This window comes from Microchirus variegatus, assembly GCF_963457635.1.
Source record: "Microchirus variegatus genome assembly, chromosome: 5".
NCBI lineage: Eukaryota > Metazoa > Chordata > Actinopteri > Pleuronectiformes > Soleidae > Microchirus > Microchirus variegatus.
In genome coordinates this window covers 4,137,994-4,158,014 of record NC_139806.1, presented here as the reverse complement: position 1 = coordinate 4,158,014, position 20,021 = coordinate 4,137,994, and the positions used below count along the sequence as shown (strand labels likewise).

Genomic DNA, 20,021 nt, shown 5'->3' with positions numbered 1-20,021 from the left:
CTGGAGATGACTTTTTTTTATTTTTTATTTTTTTTATTAGTATGACTCTGATTCACCTTGCAGCCATGTTTTGGACCAGGACGCATTAATGGTGCCGCAGTGGTCAGGTAAAAAAACAAACAAACAAACAAAAAGAAGAAACGAGAGGCTTTGGGGGAGCGACAAAGGTTGAATAACGCAGATCCTAAAGACGGGAGAGGACATCCACACACACCACGTCAGGTTCTTTTGATTTCAAACATTTTTTTTTTCTTAAATCACCTTTCCTTCACGGTTTGTGCTCGTGTTTCTACAAAATTAACTATTACCAGGATCAAAGCGCCAGAGGCTACAAACATGAATGGGAGAGAAGCAGAGCTCCGCTTCTAAAGATCCGCGCAAAGTGCGCGCGAGAGAGAGGGAGAGAGGAGAGAGAGAGGGGAGAGCCTCTGCAGCTGCGCCAACAAAAGAGTTGGGCTCACTTTAAAGTGTTTTCTGTGATACTGACATTCTTCTTCCTCACTCCCCCTGAATATAACGCACCAAATATATTTCATTTCAGGGCATTTACGCACGGTTACGCACGAAAGCCCACGTGTGAGACCCTCCAGGATGCACTGATTCTTTTAGATTTGGTGATTTTTTTACTCATGGTTTTTGGTCATTTAAATTAATTGTGAATCTCCAAACAGGCAACCCCAAAGAGCAGTTATTCTTTTTTTTGTAAATAAATCTGATGATCACAATCTGCTGGGAAACCTCTTGCTGCTGAGTTATTCGATATAAATACAGATCACACTTGTATACAGGCTATACATTAGTATAAACAATGTTATTGATCAGACTACTGGTTGTCTTTCTCGTCCTCATCACGAACACGTGGCTGCTCAGCCCGGTTCGCTCCAACGCGCTCAGTCGCTACAAACGCGCCATGGCACAGCGGGCGGACCTTGAGCTCTCCAGGCTGGCAGGTGAACCCTGCACCGTCGCCGGGGTCTGGAGGTCCCGGCGGCAGCCCCGCTCCCTCTCCCCGTCCCAACATCGCCCTCCAGCGGCCCATCCGAGGACGCACACGGCGAGCACGCGAGAGCTGTACACTGTGAAGATCGCTGCTGCGGTCTGTGCAGGAGGGTGCGGGGGCGACGCCGGGCACCGCCGGCTCCAGGAGAAGGCAGGCTGGAGCGACGCGGAGGACGGAATCGTGACGTCGCAACGGAAACGCTCCACAAGTGACAGCGGAGGCGAGGACGCGGGGAGATCCGCGCGTAAAGACGCCGGGCAGAGCTCGCAGCCGCCCCGCCGCTCAGGCTCCAGACTTGCGCGCAGCGTCGATGCGACGTTTCCGTACGAGGACGAGGGTAACTCCAGCTGGGAGAAAGTTTTCCACGACAGCGTCACAGACTCCAGAGGACTCCAGGTGCTCCACAAACTGCAGCGGGGAGATGCGGCGACTGTGGAGGACGACTACTCCGGGGAGATGGAAGAGGCAGACCCGCCGGCGAGCCTGCCCGTCGGCGGCTCCTCAACGTGGGGGAGCCCAGTGCCCCGGGTGCCCCCTTCGTGGATGACCGCCCTCTACTTCAGCGGTCGCAGGGAGCAGCTGAAGCTGAAGCCGGCGGTGAATGTGGAGCTGCCGAGGGCCACGTTCAGCCTGGAGCTGTGGGTGAATCCTGAAGGAGGGCAGAGCAACCCTGCAGTCATAGCAGGTGGGTGGACACTCAATTCTAACACATTTGTAGGTGGTGGAGCTAGTAAGTGAAATAGTAAACTCAACTCATGATAAATTATCTTGTCAAGCAACTTTCAGACTAAACTGAATATTGTTTTTGAATAGATTCTATTGATGTTTTCCTTATCTGACTGTTTTCTAGTTGCTTTAATGTGGAAATGAATCAACATTCAACAAAAACAGTGTTGTTTAACGCTCAAAATCCTGTGTTTTATATCCTAAAAATGTCACAGTAAGTAGAGTTAAAGGTCAGAAATGAGTTCACATCATGTAATGAGGTATCATATTTTAGATTGCAATGGATTTGGAATAACATTCTGATGAAATCACATTACAACACGTTTATAGTGTCGTTAGGGCTGGACAGTGATTCAACAGGTGCGTATACAGATATTTCAGGGGAATGTGGGGGGAAAAAAAGGGGGGGGGGGCACCTCCACCTCATTTTACAGTGGCTAATCTTGTACTTATTTATTTCCATAACCGTACAAAACTGCATGTTTTATGAGCCTTCTTGTAAATCTTCTTCTAAATGCATTTTTCGAGGCCATTTATTTGAAAATCCATGCTCAGGTCACACAAATAAAACATTACACTGTCGTTCAAAAGTTTGGGGTCACTTAGAAATGTCCTTATTTTTGAAGGAAAAGCTCTTTTTTTTTTTTTTTCAATGAATATAACATTAAATGAATCAGAAATACACTCTATACATCATTAATGTGGTAAACAACTATTCTAGCTGCAAACGTCTATATGTACATAGGTGTATAGAGGCCCGTTTCCAGTGTTCTAATGGCACATTGTGTTTGCTAATCGCGTTAGAAGGCTATTGGAGGATCTTGACTATATTTTCTGTTCATTTTGCAACTCTTTTAATGAATAAAAGTGTGACTTTTAATGGAGAAAAACAACACAAATTGTATAGGTGACCCCAAACTTTTAGACGGTAGTGTATATTATTCAAAAATAAACACAATTAGAGAAAGAAATGAACAAAATTGTATTTCAAAAGGTGTCCCTTACCTGGTAAAAATAGGACAGACACAACAAAAATGTGCCCGTGAAAAGTGTTGGAAGTTAAATTATGCTGCTATAAAACCTCTGTCATATAGCAGTTTGACGGATAAAGGTTTTTGTCCCCGAACCTCGGCTCTGCGCTGCCTCTGTATACACACAAATGCACCCTCACCCAGGTCTGATGTTGCTTAAAATGGCGCATGGTTTTTGTTCACAAATACCAAACAGTGGCAGAATAAGAACGCCCAAAATCCAACCCAAAAGTTACGCACCGCAGCTTTAAAATTCCCACTGTCACAACCGATTTAAACGCGTTTTCCCTGAACTCACAGACTCCACTTAAACAACGCGGTTACATAACTGTGAGAGTTCCCCAGCCTTGTTTCATTCACTCTTCTCCCTTCAGTTGTTGTGGATTTCCACTGACGTCGAGCAGCAGCAGCGGCGGCGGCGGCTCTCGTCTAGACACGTCGCAAAAAAAAGACAGAAGCAAAAATAACGACAAGCCTAATTTAACCCGGGCTCTCGAGCGAGAAACAATAACTGCACGTTTTGACAGAACAACACGTTCATCAAAACAAACCGAAGAGGATAAAAGTGTGATGGCGCAGCACCGCGGCTGCCCAGATACTGAGCGAGACCACAAACTGTTATACGTCCTCTCACATTTGCCCTGATCAAAGATCCCACTCCATTACTTACTTACATTACTTTCCTCCGCTCATTGCTTCCTTATGTGTGAGCAGCAGAAGGAATCTTGACTACAGAGTGAAAAACAAACCATTGTTTCCACTAATGATGACATCACTTTGACTTCTAATTCTAATGTTACTCTGTGTGTTCCAGATTGTAAACAGTAGTTGTAAACTAAAAAAAAAGAAAAGAAAGTGGTGACGTTCAGAGAAGGCTACTGGACAATGTGACCACGTCACAGATTCTACATTTCTGCTCCTTCTCAGAGTTCTTATTTTAAGGTCAGAATTCCGAGAATAAAGTCAGAATTCTCAGAATAAAGTCAGAATTCCGAGAAAAAAGTCAGAATTCTGAGAATAAGTCAGAATTCCGAGAATAAGTCAGAATTCCGAGAATAAAGTCAGAATTCCGAGAATAAGTCAGAATTCTGAGTTTAAAGTCATTCTGAGTTTAAAGTCAGAATTCCGAGAATAAAGTCAGAATTCTCAGAATAAAGTCAGAATTCCGAGAACAAAGTCAGAATTCCGGGAATAAGTCAGAATTCTTAGAATAAAGTCAGAATTCCGAGAACAAAGTCAGAATTCCGAGAATAAAGTCAGAATTCCGGGAATAAGTCAGAATTCCGAGTTTAAAGTCATTCTGAGAATAAAGTCAGAATTCTGAGTTTAAAGTCAGAATTCTGAGTTTAAAGTCAGAATTCCGAGAATAAAGTAATAATTCCAAGAATAAAGTCAGAATTCCGAGAATAAAGTCAGAATTCCGAGAATAAGTCAAAATTCTGAGTTTAAAGTCATTCTGAGAATAAAGTCAGAATTCTGAGTTTAAAGTCAGAATTCCGAGAATAAAGTCAGAATTTCCAAGAATAAAGTCAAAATTCCGAGAATAAAGTCAGAGTTCTGAGAATAAAGTCACAAATCCAAGTTTAAAGTCAGAATTCTGAATTTAAAGTCAGAGTTCTGAGAATAAAGTCAGAATTCCGAGTCTAAAGTTCGAATTCTGAGTTTAAAGTCAGAATTCCGAGAATAAACTCAGAATTCCGGGAATAAACTCAGAATTCCAAGTATAAAGTCAGAATTCTGAGTTTAAAGTCAGAATTCCAAGTTTAAAGTCAGAATTCCGAGAATAAAGTCAGAATTCTGAGTTTAAAGTCAGAATTCCCAGAATAAAGTCACAATTTCAAGAATAAAGTCACAATTCCCAGAATAAAGTCACAATTCCCAGAATAAAGTCAGAATTCCCAGAATAGTCAGAATTCCGAGTTTAAAGTCAGAATTCCAAGAATAAGTCAGAATTCTGAGTTAAAAGTCTGAACTCTGAGTTTAAAGTCAGAATTCTGAGAACAAAGTCAGAACTCAATTATTTTTTTCCTTTCTGGCCCTAATCCTCTTCCGTATATTTAGGCCGAATTCAAATTGTAAGTACTAAACATATTTTGTGGGCGTGAGCAGAACCCCACAGTGAGCGAGGTTGACTGGGAAACAGATGTTGCGTAGTCTTGTGGACGAAGTTTAATGGGAATATCTAAAACTGGCGCACAATCTAAAAATAACAGTGGCATTTCTTTGGCCACAGGTACCCACTGTGTACATGTGTACACATGAAGCACTGAGGAGGGTGAAGGGGTTCCCTGACCTTTGGTTGTCCCAGAGTGAAACATCTGGGCTGCAGATGTGGATCTATGTTTGTCTGTTGCAACAGCAGATGAAAACACGATGGTCTTGCCTTGGCTGAGTGAAATCCCTCCGTCCTCCCTATGCGTTTGTGTTCTCTCCTGCTGTTTCTCCCTCGCTCTGTTCTCTCCAGTCTCGCTCGGCCTCTCTGCGCCGCTCGCAATCACTCGCGCTGTATTTGTTTGTCCTTTGGGGGGCGGATGATAATTTCCAGTCATTTGACTCGGCGAGGAAGCTTTTGCACGATTTCCAGTATTTGTTTAAAATGACCACTACTTCCGCAAAGATAAACCTCGTCTGCGTGGGTTTATCTGTAAGTTTGTCCTTCTGCGAGCAACTTTCTCTCGCCCAAGTTTGTTCCCATTCAATCTTTGGTAAGAATCGACCCCGAGATGAGGTCACAAAAACGATAAACATTTTCAAGAAGGAACCCTTATAATGTCTCTTATTAGGGGACATGTTATGCAAAATCAACTTTTTAATCATTTTAATGCCACTACATTAATACTACTACACAAACTTCCAGCCTCAGAGGATTTACATTTTATACATGACGGCGATAATGATGGCTTCTCCAAATGCTAACTGCTGTTAGCTGCCGTTAGCCTCAGTGACGCTGACGTAGTTTCCTGTGTCTCATTTGCATATTTAAAGAGACAGGCACTCAAAAGCGAGCGTTCTGAACAGGGCTGTTTTGGCAGAGTGATTGAACTGCTGTGGTGCTTCATCCTTAAGGCGTTTTGACCAAAGCGTGTCACAGACATGTTCATTAGTATACCAGGGAGCTAGGTTCGCTTGTAGATAAAGGGTATAATATGGGTCCTTTAACGGATCAGGATTAATTTTGTCATGTTCTATACAGATCCAGAAAGGATCCAACAAAATGCAGGTGCTGGGACTAAGCCTTGGCGGCGGTCTGAGCTCTCTGAGTGCTCTTGTTAACAATCATGTTCCGTCCTCTTTCCTGTCTTTCCATAGGTGTATTTGACAACTGCTCCCATTCACTGAGCGAGAAGGGCTGGTCAATCGGTATACGCACTGTGGAAAAAGCTGCCGTCAAAGACGCAAGGTTCTACTTCACGCTTCGGACGGACCGGGCAGTGAAATCTACCACCGTCTACAGCCACCAGCGATACCGAGCGAGTGTCTGGACTCACCTCATGGCCACTTACAACGGCCACAACATGACCCTGTATGTTGATGGCGCTAAGGTGAGTGTGCTTTTAAGTGCAGGGTTACATTTGAATTCACTCTCTATTTGGAATCTTAGTAAATCAGGCCCCTAGAGTAATTACTAAAATCAAACCATTTACATTTTCAAAGTGATTATACACGACTATACACGATACTAAGAGAGATTTGTTTTTAACTCTTCTTAGCTGCTCTTTCTTTGTTTTTTTTCTCTTAGGTCGGGGAAAGCAACCTGCAGTCCGGGAATCTGTACAGCCCCTTCATGAGGACCTGCAGAACCCTCTTCCTCGGCAGCAACCAATCAGATCAGGGACACAGCTTCAGGGGCCATGTAGGGGGCGTGGTTTTGTGGGGATACGCCCGCTCTCACGAGGACCTGCTAAAGCGACCGCTTCAAACTGACAAGAGCGAGCCGGTCTTGGCAATGTGGGCCGACTTTTCTAATGTAACTACCCTGTCTGTTTTATTAGCAGTACATTAAAAGCATTACTTCATTAACTAAATAGTATTTTAATGACCGTTCTGAAATGTTCTGACTTATAGGTGGAACAGCTCTGGAGTCCATATAAAACTGGCCTCCATCCAACCATTGTCACCATTCCAGTCCCTGAACGGGAACTTGTCTCGTCATTCCTGCCGCCACCCTGTGGCCTGACGTCCTGCGACAACACCGATATCGTCTTTGGCTACAACAACAACTGGCAGCTTCGTACCTCCAAACAGGTTCGCTACCGGATCGTCGACCTCAGCGAAGACGACGGCGGAAACCCCACGGTAATGCCAGCCCAGATCCAGGTCCAGCACCGGGCTCTGACTGAGGCTTTTCGCCCTTACAACATCACCCTGGACCTGAGCGTGCACGCCGTCAGAAACTCCAGCCTCAGGCAGAAGTTCATACTCAGCAACTGTCGAATTGGAAAGATCGGTAATCGCCAGTGCGACCCCGAGTGCGACCACCCGAGAACGGGCCACGACGGAGGCGACTGCCTTCGACTGGGACCCTGCTACAACTGGAAGAGGCAGGACGGGGTTTGTAACGTGGAGTGCAACAGCATACACTACGACTACGACGACGGCGACTGCTGCGACCCGGAGGTCACTGACGTCCGCAAGACCTGCTTCGATCCCGAGTCTCCTGACAGGTGCAGTGATTTATGTCATTCTCATGCCTCTGCTGGAGGGCTCTGGCTCTTTAACCACAATTCCTGTTTTTGTTGAGATGAAAATACGCAGGGAACAAAGGCCTTTCTGCAGGTTCTCCCCATGTGTGCATGGGGTCTTTCCACAGTCCAAAAACATGCATTGGACATTCTAAATTGGGATTGTGCCAATCGGCTGTCGCCCTCAAAACGCGACCCTTATGTGGAGTATTAAGCAGTAGAAGATGAATGAACAAATTAATATACACAGCCTAGAAGCACACCAGACTGTCTGAAGTAATTACAGTGTGGTCCAGCAGAGGGCACTTTGAGTGCACCTTGACCTTAGATTCAGTTTGAACTCCCTCTTGTCCCATTAATGAAATCAGACAGGTATGTTTTGCTGTGAAAATGGAGGACACAAGCAAACTGAAGTGTCTGAGGTTCTACACCTGCAACTATCGATTATTTTCGCGATTAATCGTTTGTTCCATAAAATGTTAAAAACCGTTGATCAGTGTTTGTCAAACCTGGAAATGACGACGTTCTCAAATTGTTGTTTTGTCGACAAACCAAAAATGATTCAGTTTTAATGATTTCTTTGTTTTGTGGAGCAAAGAAACGAAGAAAATATTGACATTTAAGAAGCAAAAAACAATCAGAAATCACCAAAACGATTCCTTGACGATCAAAATAGTAGTAATTATCAAAGTAGTAGATTAATTTCATAATCAATTAAAGGTGCATTATGTAATAAATCATAAAATCCTCCTAATATGTCACAGAGACTCAGGAATAATGTTCATATAACAAACTGAACTCACCAACAACAACAGTACAGACAAAATATTTGCATTAAAAAAAAATATTTTGCAGACTGCAAATCATGTTTATGTTTTGAAATCATGTTTTGGCGCCATGTGGCGCCACCTACCACTGTCTACCAATCATTGCAGTCAGTAGAGTCTCAGCTGCCGAGCAACCACGGGTTGCCAGTTACGTCAGAAAACGAAACCTAAAAGACCTCGGTATTTTGAATTTGAATGAAGTAACTGTTTTTGGCCACATTCTTACATATGGCACCTTTAATTGTTTCAGCTCGACGCTGAACCCGTTAGCTCCACCCAAATGAAACTGCGGAGGAAAGGTCACAGACAGCTAATACATGCAATACGCTGCAATTCTCTCGTTTTCAAACAAAAACATAGTCACTAATAACTTCCATTTGCTTCTGAAGTTTAGTCTTTTGTTTTTCTTTTTGAAAAAAACCAAAGAAGGCCGTTAAGCTAATGGAACACTTTATATGCCTGTCAGAAAGTGAGAGATCACGCTGCATGAGCCGCTAAAAGGATTTTAACACAAACACCTTGGCAGAACGTCTTGAGAGTTTGAGCAACAATGCCTCACTCATGTGATCAAAAAAGCAGCAAATTGGAAGCGACGTGAAGTAATTAGTGGATAAAAACAATACATTTTGTCATATTTTTAGACTTAGTCATGGCTGCAAAACACAGAGGGAAGCAACAGCAGCAGTGTTGTCCTCACACGACACTGGAGCTGTTAGCGTTAGCTTACAAAGTCCAAGTAAGAGGCCTCTCATGACCATACGTCAAGGAGCTGTCGTAGGGTGGACATTAGGCAATCATTTGTTGTTGCTGCCTACACAATAAGGCAACGGTATGCAGTAAGCTAGATTGGAGAGACGTCGTACAGTAGTAAGAAGATTAACCCTCAAGATTAACCCTCAAGCTCAACCCTTAATCTTAACTGGCCCTCAAAACCAAGTGTTGAGGGTTATTTTGTCACTTAGAAATGGGACACCCCTTAAATGCAGATACGTCTTCAGACTGTAGGGGGCAGAATAACGCGAAAGCTGCGTCCAGTCTGTCAACTCCAAAAAAGAAGAAGAAGAAGAACACATTTACGTCAGGATTATTTATTACGATCCGTTTGTCAGTCAAGTTATTAGGTTGTCAGTTAGTTATAAGATGATACTCATACAAATATTCAGCTGACAGTTACCACACACCACGACTTATTGAAAAGTAAACCACACCGGCCGACTATTGACAAAAGATCATAAAATAAAAATAAATGTTACGCAACAGTGACGTCACTAATCCATAATATGGGCCTAAACTAAGATCATTTTTATATCTCTATTAACAAAGAAAATACTTCATTTGTAGCGTACTTGTTTCGCTGCTTTCGGCGCCATCTTTGTTCTGTCAAAACACGCAATGCATTCTGGGTAGCCCTTTCTCCCAAGGGTGGTCTCAGAAAATCTTAATATTGAGGGCGATACAGCCCTTAAACTTGACCCTCAACTTAATTTAATTGTACTTGCACTAGAGGGAGAACATTTTTGAGATTGAGGGTTAAGCAAGGAATTGGAATTCACCCCAAATCTTAAAGGGATAGTTCGGAATTTTGAACATAAGACCTATTTTCCAACTCAGCCGGTGTGATGGAGAATTTCAAGAAATTTAATTCCGTTCTTCTAGTTGCCGAGTTCGCTGATGCTATGGCTAGCGCAAGTCAATGATACAAGTTAGCATGGCATTAAAAACACTCATACCGACTCCACAGTGCACCCGAGGCAAATCGATTGTAACGGCAGACTATCGATGTACATATCTGTGTTGATAGAATAATATTTGAAACAAAACTAACGTCGCATCGCATGAATTTTTGAGGGACTACTTTCTCAGCACTATACATCCGGCAGCGGAATCAGCCGCTGCCGGATGTATGACGCGCTGCTGCTGCTGCTGAGACATAAATCCTTCAAATTGCAAGGTTGGTTTTATTTCAAACAATTTATCAACACAGATATGTACATCGATAGTCTGCCGTTACAATCGATTTGCCTCGGATGCACTGTGGAGTCGGTATGAGTGTTTCTAATGCCATGCTAACTTGTATCATTGACTTGCGCTAGCCATAGCATCAGCGAACTCGGCAACTAGAAGAACTGAATGAAATTTCTTGAAAACGTCTCCAGACGTCTCCATCACACCGGCTGAGTTGGAAAATAGGTCTTATGTCCAAAATTCCGAACTATCACCTTAAGCTAAACATCACGGACACACGTTGCCTCAGCGAGTGATCGAGCAGGAATGGTACAGCGGACAACGAAGCGCGTAATGCTACATGTACAAATTGGTGCTCTCAGAGAGAAGCTCTGTGAAGTATGGACGGCGGGTTCAGAGGCCAAAGAACACTTTTATTTTTACTAAACAACTCGAGCGGCAGCCCGCTGGCTTCCATTTAGTCTGACAGACAGGCTCACGCAGGGTTCCAAATAGCTCGCATGAAGTCTTGCCATGAGGTCGTTGGCGCAGGTTTTTCAAGGCTCTCTCCTTAATCCAAATTGTAACCACAAGCTTTACACTGGGCCACTGGAAAACAGAACTTAAGAATTGGAGCTATATTTTAAGTGACAGATTTTAGCATGCGGTGTGTTAGAGTTGACAGACCGTGACAGCTTAACACAAGGATATATTAATATTTTTTTGGGTTTTTTTTCTCTCAAAAGTGCAGGATGGACATTTGTTTCCCATTTACACTCTCTTTACCAATAACACAGGATTACAACTCTTTGTGACGCAGTTGCACTCACCACCTTGTGAGCCGTGACGCATGTTAGGCTAAAACAAAATCAGCGGTGGCAGCGATGGTTCTTCACCTATTAGAACAGACGTGTGACATGATGTATGCATGAAGTGACACTACTGTTCAAAATTTCAGGGTCACTTATGTCCTTATTTTTGAAGGAAAAGCACTTTTTTTTTCAATGAATATAACATTAAATTAATCATAAATACACTCTAGACATTGTTAATGTGGTAAAAGCTGCAAACGTGTGTTTTTTAATGGAATATGTACATAGGTGTATAGAGGCGCATTTCCAGTGTGTTCTAATGGTACATTGTGTTTGCTAATGGCGTTAGAAGGCTATTGGAAAAAAAACCTTGTGCAATGATGTTATCCACCAATTTGCTAACCACCAATTTGGTATCCACCAAATGTATACACAAATTCGGTATTAACCAATTTGGTATCCACCAATTGTATACACACATTTGGTATCCACCAAATGTATACACAAATTTGGTATTAACCATTTTGGTATCCACCAATTGTATACACAAATTTGGTAGTCACAAATTTGTATTGATGTCATCCACCAATTTTGTAAAAAAATCCTTGTGGAACTTCCTTTGTTCCACAAGTTTTGTTGCTATGAGTAATCGGCAAATTACATTCACAACAAACCACCAATCTCATTTGTTGACCCCAAATTGCTCCTACACTACCCAGCATAGACCATCTCCCACTGTATTCATGGACAATGATGTTAGCACAGCTGAAAACAGTTTTGCTGGTTCTTTGACCAAAGCAAAGTTTGAAGAAAGATCATTATGTCTAATCTAGTCAATGTCTTGACTATATTTTCTATTCATTTTAAAACTCTTTTGCTGAAGTGTGACTTTTAATGGGAAACACACAAAAATTGTATTGGTGACCCCAAACTCTTGAACGGTAGTGTACATAGGAGTCCACCAAGGAAGGAGGGCTAGCTCGGAGACATTTTGAAGCACCTTCAAAGCTTATAGTGCTCACCATTACACAAGTATTAACCCTGGTCCTGTTCCTGTCCCTGTGTGAACATCCTGGAAACAAATCCATAGACCCATCCACCTTCTGGTGGATGATCTTGAAAGACCTTCTGCCACTTCTGAGCTGCTCCTCTTGCTGTGCAGTGTTCCTGCGGAATTCGGGAATAGAACGAGAAATTGAACTCAGAACGTTCAGAAAAACGTAAAAATTATCGTGAATTTAACACGAGTGGGGTCAAAAAACACGTTTTGTGCAGCTTGATATTTCTTTTGTGTGTGAGAAACTTTCATAAACGAAGCCCTCTTTCGTTCCCCCCGCCAAAGTCATATTAGGTGTGTGCTCACATCGTGACGTAAAACCCTCGCAGTAAATCTCGATAGACTTCCTTTCTTTGAGCGCCCGACCCTTATTTAAAACAACACGAACAGGCAGAATACACAGGAGGCCGGTGTCATAAAAAACTAGGCCCGGCCGACTAACAGTAGTGCAGAACCCCTGGAAAGGTCTTGACCCCAGCTGTTTAGTGTGCTGTGACATGCCTGCATGTCCCTGGATCCAAAATTGCAAAATTAGTAAGGCAGAGAAAGAATTAACATAAGACTGACATTTTGCTGGCATTTATTGAGCCTTTTCCCCCCTTTTTAATGTTCGGGATCTGGGTTCCTTTTGCCCCACCCTTCTTTTTTCCCCCCTAACTTCTTTTCTTGGCCAGATTTTCCCTGATTGTGGGACTCCGATAGTGTGCAGCTGCTGCTGGCCGGCCGGCACAGGACCAGAGGGTTTTTTTTTAGAGCAGCTGCTGTCACGACAGATTTGTTGTCGAGAGCCAGTTCTACAGTGATGGGCAGGTACGCTTACGGATTCTGGCTGCGCAATAAAGAAATAAGAGCAGGGAGGCAAAGGGCGGAGAGAGGAAGGGATGGAGCGGTGTGGGACGCCGTGTCTACTTATGCTAAGACACAGGTCCAGAATCCGCGCACATTTTTTGATTAGCAAATCCTGGACGCTACACCTCTGTGGAAAGCGCTCCAGGCAACTCCCCAGAAAGAAGGAATCCTGCTCCAGCCTCGTTTGATGCTTCACACGCGTGTGAAACTCATGCGTGATATTGTTATTGTAGATGCAGTTTTATTGGTGGAGCTCGCGGCTTTGTTCTGAATGGTGATTGCAGCTCGACATCTGGAGTCAGATGGAGTCGTTTCTCACAACTGCTTTGCGTTGATGTGTTGGTGTTGATGTTTACTGGGGATGGCACGCTATCACATACTCGAGTTTGTGGTTAAGGCCAAAAAAGGTGTGGGCTAAAGATTATTTACACCTACCCCCATGTACAAAATCAACATTAGCTTGTGTCACTCCAACTTTGAACTTATTCCCATTAAATATAAGAGTTTAATAGTGTACGGCAAGACGACTGCATATTTTAACCTGTTCATAACAAGTATTCCACAGATTGATCCATCAGAGAGACAGTCATTTTTTTTTAACATTTGTTCTTATCTTTGATTTTTCTTGGATTAGTGTGTATTGACTGTCCCATTTTAAACACCCTGTGGATACTCGTTGGTATACACCAATTTGCTAACCACCAATTTGGTATACACCAATTTGGTATTAACCAACTTGGTATCCACCAATTTGGTATTAACCAATTTGGTATCCACCAATTGTATACATCAAATTGGTATTCACCAATTTGGTATCCACCAATTGCATACACAAATGTGTTATCCACCAATTGCATACACAAATTTGGTAGTTACCAATTTGGTATCCACCGATTGTATCCACCAATTTGGTATCCACCGATTGTATCCACCAATTTGGTATCCACCAATTGTATCCACCAATTTGGTATCCACCAATTTAGAAACCACCAATTTGGTATACACCAATAGTATCTACCAATTTTGTATTCACCAATTTGGTAGCCACCAGTGTGGTATCCACCAATTTGGTATTCACCAATTTGACATAATATAAGTCACATTTAACTACAGTTTAAGGGTCTTCCTTTGTTCAACAAGTTTTGTTGCTATGAGTAATCGGCAAATTGCATTCACAACAAACCACCAATCTCATTTGTTGACCCCAAATTGCTCCTGCTCAGAGCAGACGCACTTACACAACACAGACCATCTCCCACTGTATTCATGGACAGTTTGGATTATGGAGGTTTTTGTATTTGCCTCATGTAAACAAATAAGACTCTTAATACATCCAAATATTTGTCCGCTGCTGGTGTGATATTTTTGGCCTGTGGCACTTGAGGGTTAAAAGTATCCGAGTTGTCAACAATAATATTTAAAATGGACGCAACATCAACAGTTGATTTTATTTTTTCGGTGCTGGCGCCGCCGTTTGTTCACGCAGTGTTTGACTTTGACCACAAGTTAACTCATAACAGGTTAGTTGACGACTTCCACCGAGGCATCTCAGACATTTCAGAGTCAGCCCTTCAGTGTAATTGCCCAGCCGAGGGTGATGGATACTCCGCGCAGCCTCGGGTGAACTCAAGAGAGAGCAAGGTTTCCCTGAAGCATCTTAAACCTTATTAAGTCGGGCTGCGAGCCTGAGAAAACACACGTTTATTTACTGTACTACACATTTTCTCTGGAGGACGTTCACACACAAAAAGCTCTTGGCTGATGAGGAAAGACTTTGGACCTGTTTAGAAGCGAAGTGCCTCAATTAAAGGGGCATTGACAGTAAAGTGTATGTGTGTGGATGGGGATTAGTGCTCGAAGCTGTTGGAAGGACTTGAACAGACTTGGCCGAGCCAATGAAATATTTAATGAGCAATTGTATAAATGATATTTCTCATAAAAAAAAAACAAGCACTTTAAGCCTCTCGACATGGACGCATAGTTAAGCCGTAATACATTTGAGCCGAGTTTGATCAAAATCATAAACTTTTATGTCTATTTTAAGAAACGGACATAAAACAAATCGTCCAAATAAACTTGAAGTAACTGAGGTAAAAAGGTGAAAACGCGGCTTAATTTCGCTCCACAGCCGACACTGATCAATCACGCAAATCACATTCATAGCTATTTGAACGAACAAAACAAACTGAACACAGGGTTCCCAGGGTCCTTGAAAGTTTGTGTATATAAAATAAAAACGATTTTATATATATTTATATATAATTCCGTCTTAACTCGTCACAGACTCCAGTCGTTTCTTCACTCTTCTCCAAAACCTCGATAGCAAAATTTCCCAAGCACAGCTGAAATTGGTGATTTCAGGAATGACTCTCAAATTGCCTATCCTTGTCCTTTTCTTTCTTCTGCAGGGCCTATATGAGCGTGAAAGAGCTAAAGGAGGAGCTCAACCTGAGCGGCTCAGACACGCTTAATGTTTTCTTTGCTAGCAACTCGGTGCGCGAGGAGCTGGCAGGCGCTGCGACGTGGCCGTGGGCAAAGGAGGCGCTGACCCGCCAAGGTGAGATCGTCAAACTGTTATTCCAAACATGTGTCCGAATGTTCTCTTCTAACACGTGTAAAAAGATTTACGCTCGGCCGAATTACACGCACGTGTCAGAGTGATTTTACTTCACGTTTCTTACTTCACACTCCTTTGCTCGCCATCCTCTGCCGTCCACTTCGGTCGTACCCAGATGAGAAAAGGGGGGAGAGGAAATCAAGCTCAGAGAGATTTTCCCGGCACTCGTTCCATTTCCAGTCATTAGGCTCCCGTTCACTGGAGAGGCCCAACAACAACCAAACAAACAAATAGCCGTGTGGGCTCTGCACTACTGTTACAACCCATGCCCGCGCTTGCCAGCTGTTCTTTATTTATACAGGCTTTGCAGTTCTTTTTCCCCCCTTCTTGTGTCAGTGCAAAACAAAACAGTGACTGGACTTAAAAGCAGCAGACAGTACCTGAACCTCCAGAGGAAGCATTTAGGCCACATCCACTCAGAAACGGGTAAAAACGCAAACAATCGTTTGAAAGCGTTGTTTCATCCACACGAAAACCCCCCCTGAAACGACTCGACGCGGTGCAGTACATATGCCAGGCCTGTGAGTGGTGCTGTAACGCGACAGGGAAAACGGAGAAGACGACGCGATACACGTTTATCACAGAAACTGAGACAGAAAATAAGCTAGTTGGCAGCGTTTTTCTCCCAAAACGCTGTTTGTGCATGGACGAAATGCCAATATGATAATAATAAAAAAACAATGCGTAGCTAGTTTACGTGTGGACAAGCCTCTAGTTTTGAGTCACATGACCATGCAGCAAACAAAAGGTGTCCTTTTGTTCTTTTGTGTTCCTCATATTTCCTAAAACCTTCTGCAAAAGCAATTTTTTTACGAACAGATGAGCACCAAAGTGGTGATGAGCAGCACATTTAGCTCCTCATGACCTTCAGATGCTGGGAAGAATATTTGGACGGACGGACGGACAGATGCATCACTCAGAATGAGAGAGAACATGGTGATTGATCACAGGAGACTCACACTTAAGTCTTCTCCAGGTGTTTTCAAGAACATTGCAGAGATTTTGTTCCATTGGTTGCTCAACATCCCTGCATTTGACTTTTTCACAATTTCATTTTCGTCAGCCCCTAACAGCCCCTAATGGGCATCGCTGGAATTTGCATCGATACTGAGACTAATTGACAAGGATTGATTTAATCGAATAATTTTTAACTGAATATCTGTCCTTATATTTGTAGACAACTCGTGCACAGGACAGGACAGAACCACTGAAAACACGACCTCTTTAGCCCAAGCCTCAGAGAGACGATGCAGAGGAGCTTATTAGAGCACATTACTGCACAATCTGACTTAAACATAGACTTCAAATCATTAGTGCGCCTGGATTTTTCCCATGTGTTCTTCCTTCCCTTGTTGGAGGCATTTTCTATGGATTTGCCCTCTTCTGTTCACCCACACAGTGTGAAGTGAGAGTCAGTTAGTCAGGTTAGGAGTACCTTAAAAGAACCCGACAAAGACACGGTCTACTGCCAGGTTTTTCCAATTTAAAGTTGTGCTTTTTCAAAACATAAATAAATAGATACTACAGAACTTTATAGACCTCAAAATGGAGAAAAGTCCTCACAATCGGGATTTCCTTGTGGCTTCTCGACTTGATTTTTCATTGTTTTTACAGGGAAAATCCCTACGCAGTATTTTCCATATCCACCCGTATGTAGAGAAACCTGGATCCATTTTTCTGTCTCGGTTTAAAGCACTCAAGTTTTACTTTGTTCCTTATTAAATTTAACATCACACTGCTCAGTCTTTTTTTTTTATTTGGTGGTCTGTTTCTGTTTTGGAAATCCCAGTCGCTGTAGTTCACGCAGTGGCGGAGAGTAACCCTGAAACACTGAAACTGTTGTAGCTGGAATCTGGACTTCCAAAACAATACCACATTTTGGTGACCGTTTTATCTATATCTTATTTTTATCTTTCGAGGTTTTAATTCTGGAGTCTGCAAGACTCCAGCCAGTGCTCAGCCAATCAGAGACCAGGAAGTGGTTGAAATCCAAACAGGAACACGACACTGGCTCATTGGAGAGAAAACAGTAAAAGCTCAAGGGTCAATCTGTAGAAAAGATACAGCTAAATGAGCATCGTTCTCAGTAGCCATGTTTACAATAAAATGTAACCAAATTTTCCAAAAAATTTCCTTACACCCCAACCTGTCTAGGCAGATGGCCACACATCTTTGAGTCTAATTCTGTCAGAGAGTTCTTCTTCTTTTAAAATAGTTATTTTTTTCTCATGTGCCTTGAGATAATATATGTTATGATTTGTTGCTATATATAACAAATAAGTCTAGATTGTTTACTGATGTAAACTAATGTGTGTTTGTTGCTGTTGCCAGGTGGGATGGTGCTCAACCCGTCCTACTTTGGTACCGTAGGACACACCAACACCATGATCCATGAGATGGGACACATCTTTGGCCTGTATCACGTCTTCAAAGGCGTGAGCGAGCGGGACTCCTGTGACGACCCGTGTCAGGTAGGACAATTCAAATTTGCTGCGCGCAATACAGCCAGAAAGTTTACCACGGCAAAATCTCTAGGGTTAGGGTTAGGGTTAGGGTTAGGCTAATCCCTAACTCATCGAGACTGTCAAGTGTTGAATGTTGAATTCAGGTGTTTCAATCGGGCTTATTTTGCATTGTTAGCTTTTGCTTGAAAATACAAAGTGCACGGTCAGTCTGGCTAGTTTTTCCATCAAGGCTTTGCTGTAGAAACAATGGCTGCACAAAAAAAATGACCTGGCCTATATTTCTTTGCTCGTAACTCTGTCTCATGTTCTTTCAGGAAACCACCCCGTCCATGGAGACGGGCGATCTGTGTGCCGACACGGCCCCGACACCCAAATCCAAGGTCTGCCGCGATCCTGGAGCTGTCAACGACACCTGTGGAGTCACCACCTATCAGGGCACGCCGTACAGCAATTACATGAGCTATACGGGTACAGTGAGAGTAATTACTCAAATACAATGCGACATAGATAGATAGCTTTGTCGAGTCTTGGATTATCCATGTTTATGCACTTCTGCCTGTAGAAGCGATGACATTTACCAGGAGTCTGGAGTTAGAAATATTTGAATTTGAATATGACGATCGGCTGGTAACGTCTTTCTCTGTCATCGCACCACCAACAGATGACAACTGCACAAACCATTTCACACCCAACCAAGTGGCGAGGATGCACTGTTATCTGGACTTGGTTTACCAGAAGTGGCTGATGGACCGTCAGCCGAGCCCCATCCCTCTGGCCCCGATAATAACTGAACGGAGTCCAGATTCTGTCTCCATCTACTGGCTGCATCCTATAAGGGGACCTCTGTATCAAAGGTACATGCGATCACCTGGTTTCTTAAAGCTGCAGTCGTCAGGAGATAGATAAGACATTCCCACCATCATCAACTCTTTTTTTTTTTTGCTTACAGCTCCTCCACCCAAAAGTCTGCCGTTAACTGTGGCGACTGCGAGAAAGACGGCGTTTTCCACCAGTACGCTTACGCGGCGTCTTCTCCTCGCATCTGTGACACGTCAGGATACTGGACGCCCGAGGAGGCAGTCGGTCAGTCACTAATTGTGTGTGTGTGTGTGTGTGTGTGAAGGTGTTGGTGTGTACACTACCGTTCAAAAGTTTGGGGTCACCTATACAATTTGTTTGTGTGTTTTCCATTAAAAGTCACACTTTTGTTCGTCAAAAGAGTTGCAAAATGAATAGAAAATGTAGTCGAGACGTTGACAAGATTAGAAATAATGTTTTTTTTTATTCACTTTGCTTTCGTCAAAGAGCCAGCAAAACTGTTTTCAGCTGCACAAGGGTTTTCAAGGGTTTTCTAATCATCCAATAGTCTTCTAACGCCATTAGCAAACACAATGTACCATTAGAACACTGGAAATGGGCCTCTATACACCTAGAATAGTCGTTTACCACATTAACAATGTATGGAGTGTATTTCTGATTCATTAAATGTTATATTCATTGAAAAACGTGCTTTTCCTTCAAAAATAAGGACCAAACTTTTGAACGGTAGTGTAAACTGGAACTTAAAATGTACAAAAATGACATATTGACGAAGACCTGAAATGAACAATTGAGATGTTAACTGCTCAGGAAAGTTTTAGTTGATGTGACAATTTAAGTGAGAAGAAGAAGAAGAAGAAAGAGCAAATTTTCCCATTTCTTCTTGCAAGAATATATATCGCCCCCTGGTGGCCAGCTCCTACTTCCGTCCTTTTCAAACTGGGAACATTATAATTAGTGCTGGGCACGTTAACACGTTAAAGGCGTTAACGGCATCAACGTTAACCCGCGCTAACGCATGGCGCCTTTCCATGACGACTGACCGGAAAAAGACGCGTGTGACGTCACGTTTACGTGACTCCAGATTGTTAAAATGAGTCTCTAAAGTAACGCATATTTTTAAAAATAGAGGCACACATACGCAGTACCGGTTATTATTTGTAGCGCTGCTCTTTTGGTTTCGTAAACAGAC

The 20,021-nt window shown here is 42.9% G+C and overlaps 1 protein-coding gene across 1 annotated transcript in view; it reads left to right on the top strand.

Moving 5' to 3' along the window:
• Positions 1-808: 808 nt before the first annotated feature.
• Positions 809-20,021, top strand: part of pappa2 (pappalysin 2) — a gene marked incomplete at both ends in the record, with an annotated part of 80,827 nt that continues 61,614 nt past the window's right edge. The window contains 9 exons of the mRNA XM_083888887.1: positions 809-1,685; positions 6,067-6,299; positions 6,497-6,724; positions 6,823-7,421; positions 15,337-15,485; positions 17,877-18,016; positions 18,325-18,478; positions 18,672-18,864; positions 18,960-19,093. Of these exons, the coding sequence (XP_083745013.1) occupies positions 809-1,685; positions 6,067-6,299; positions 6,497-6,724; positions 6,823-7,421; positions 15,337-15,485; positions 17,877-18,016; positions 18,325-18,478; positions 18,672-18,864; positions 18,960-19,093 (2,707 nt within the window). The remainder of the gene's footprint in view (positions 1,686-6,066; positions 6,300-6,496; positions 6,725-6,822; positions 7,422-15,336; positions 15,486-17,876; positions 18,017-18,324; positions 18,479-18,671; positions 18,865-18,959; positions 19,094-20,021) is intronic.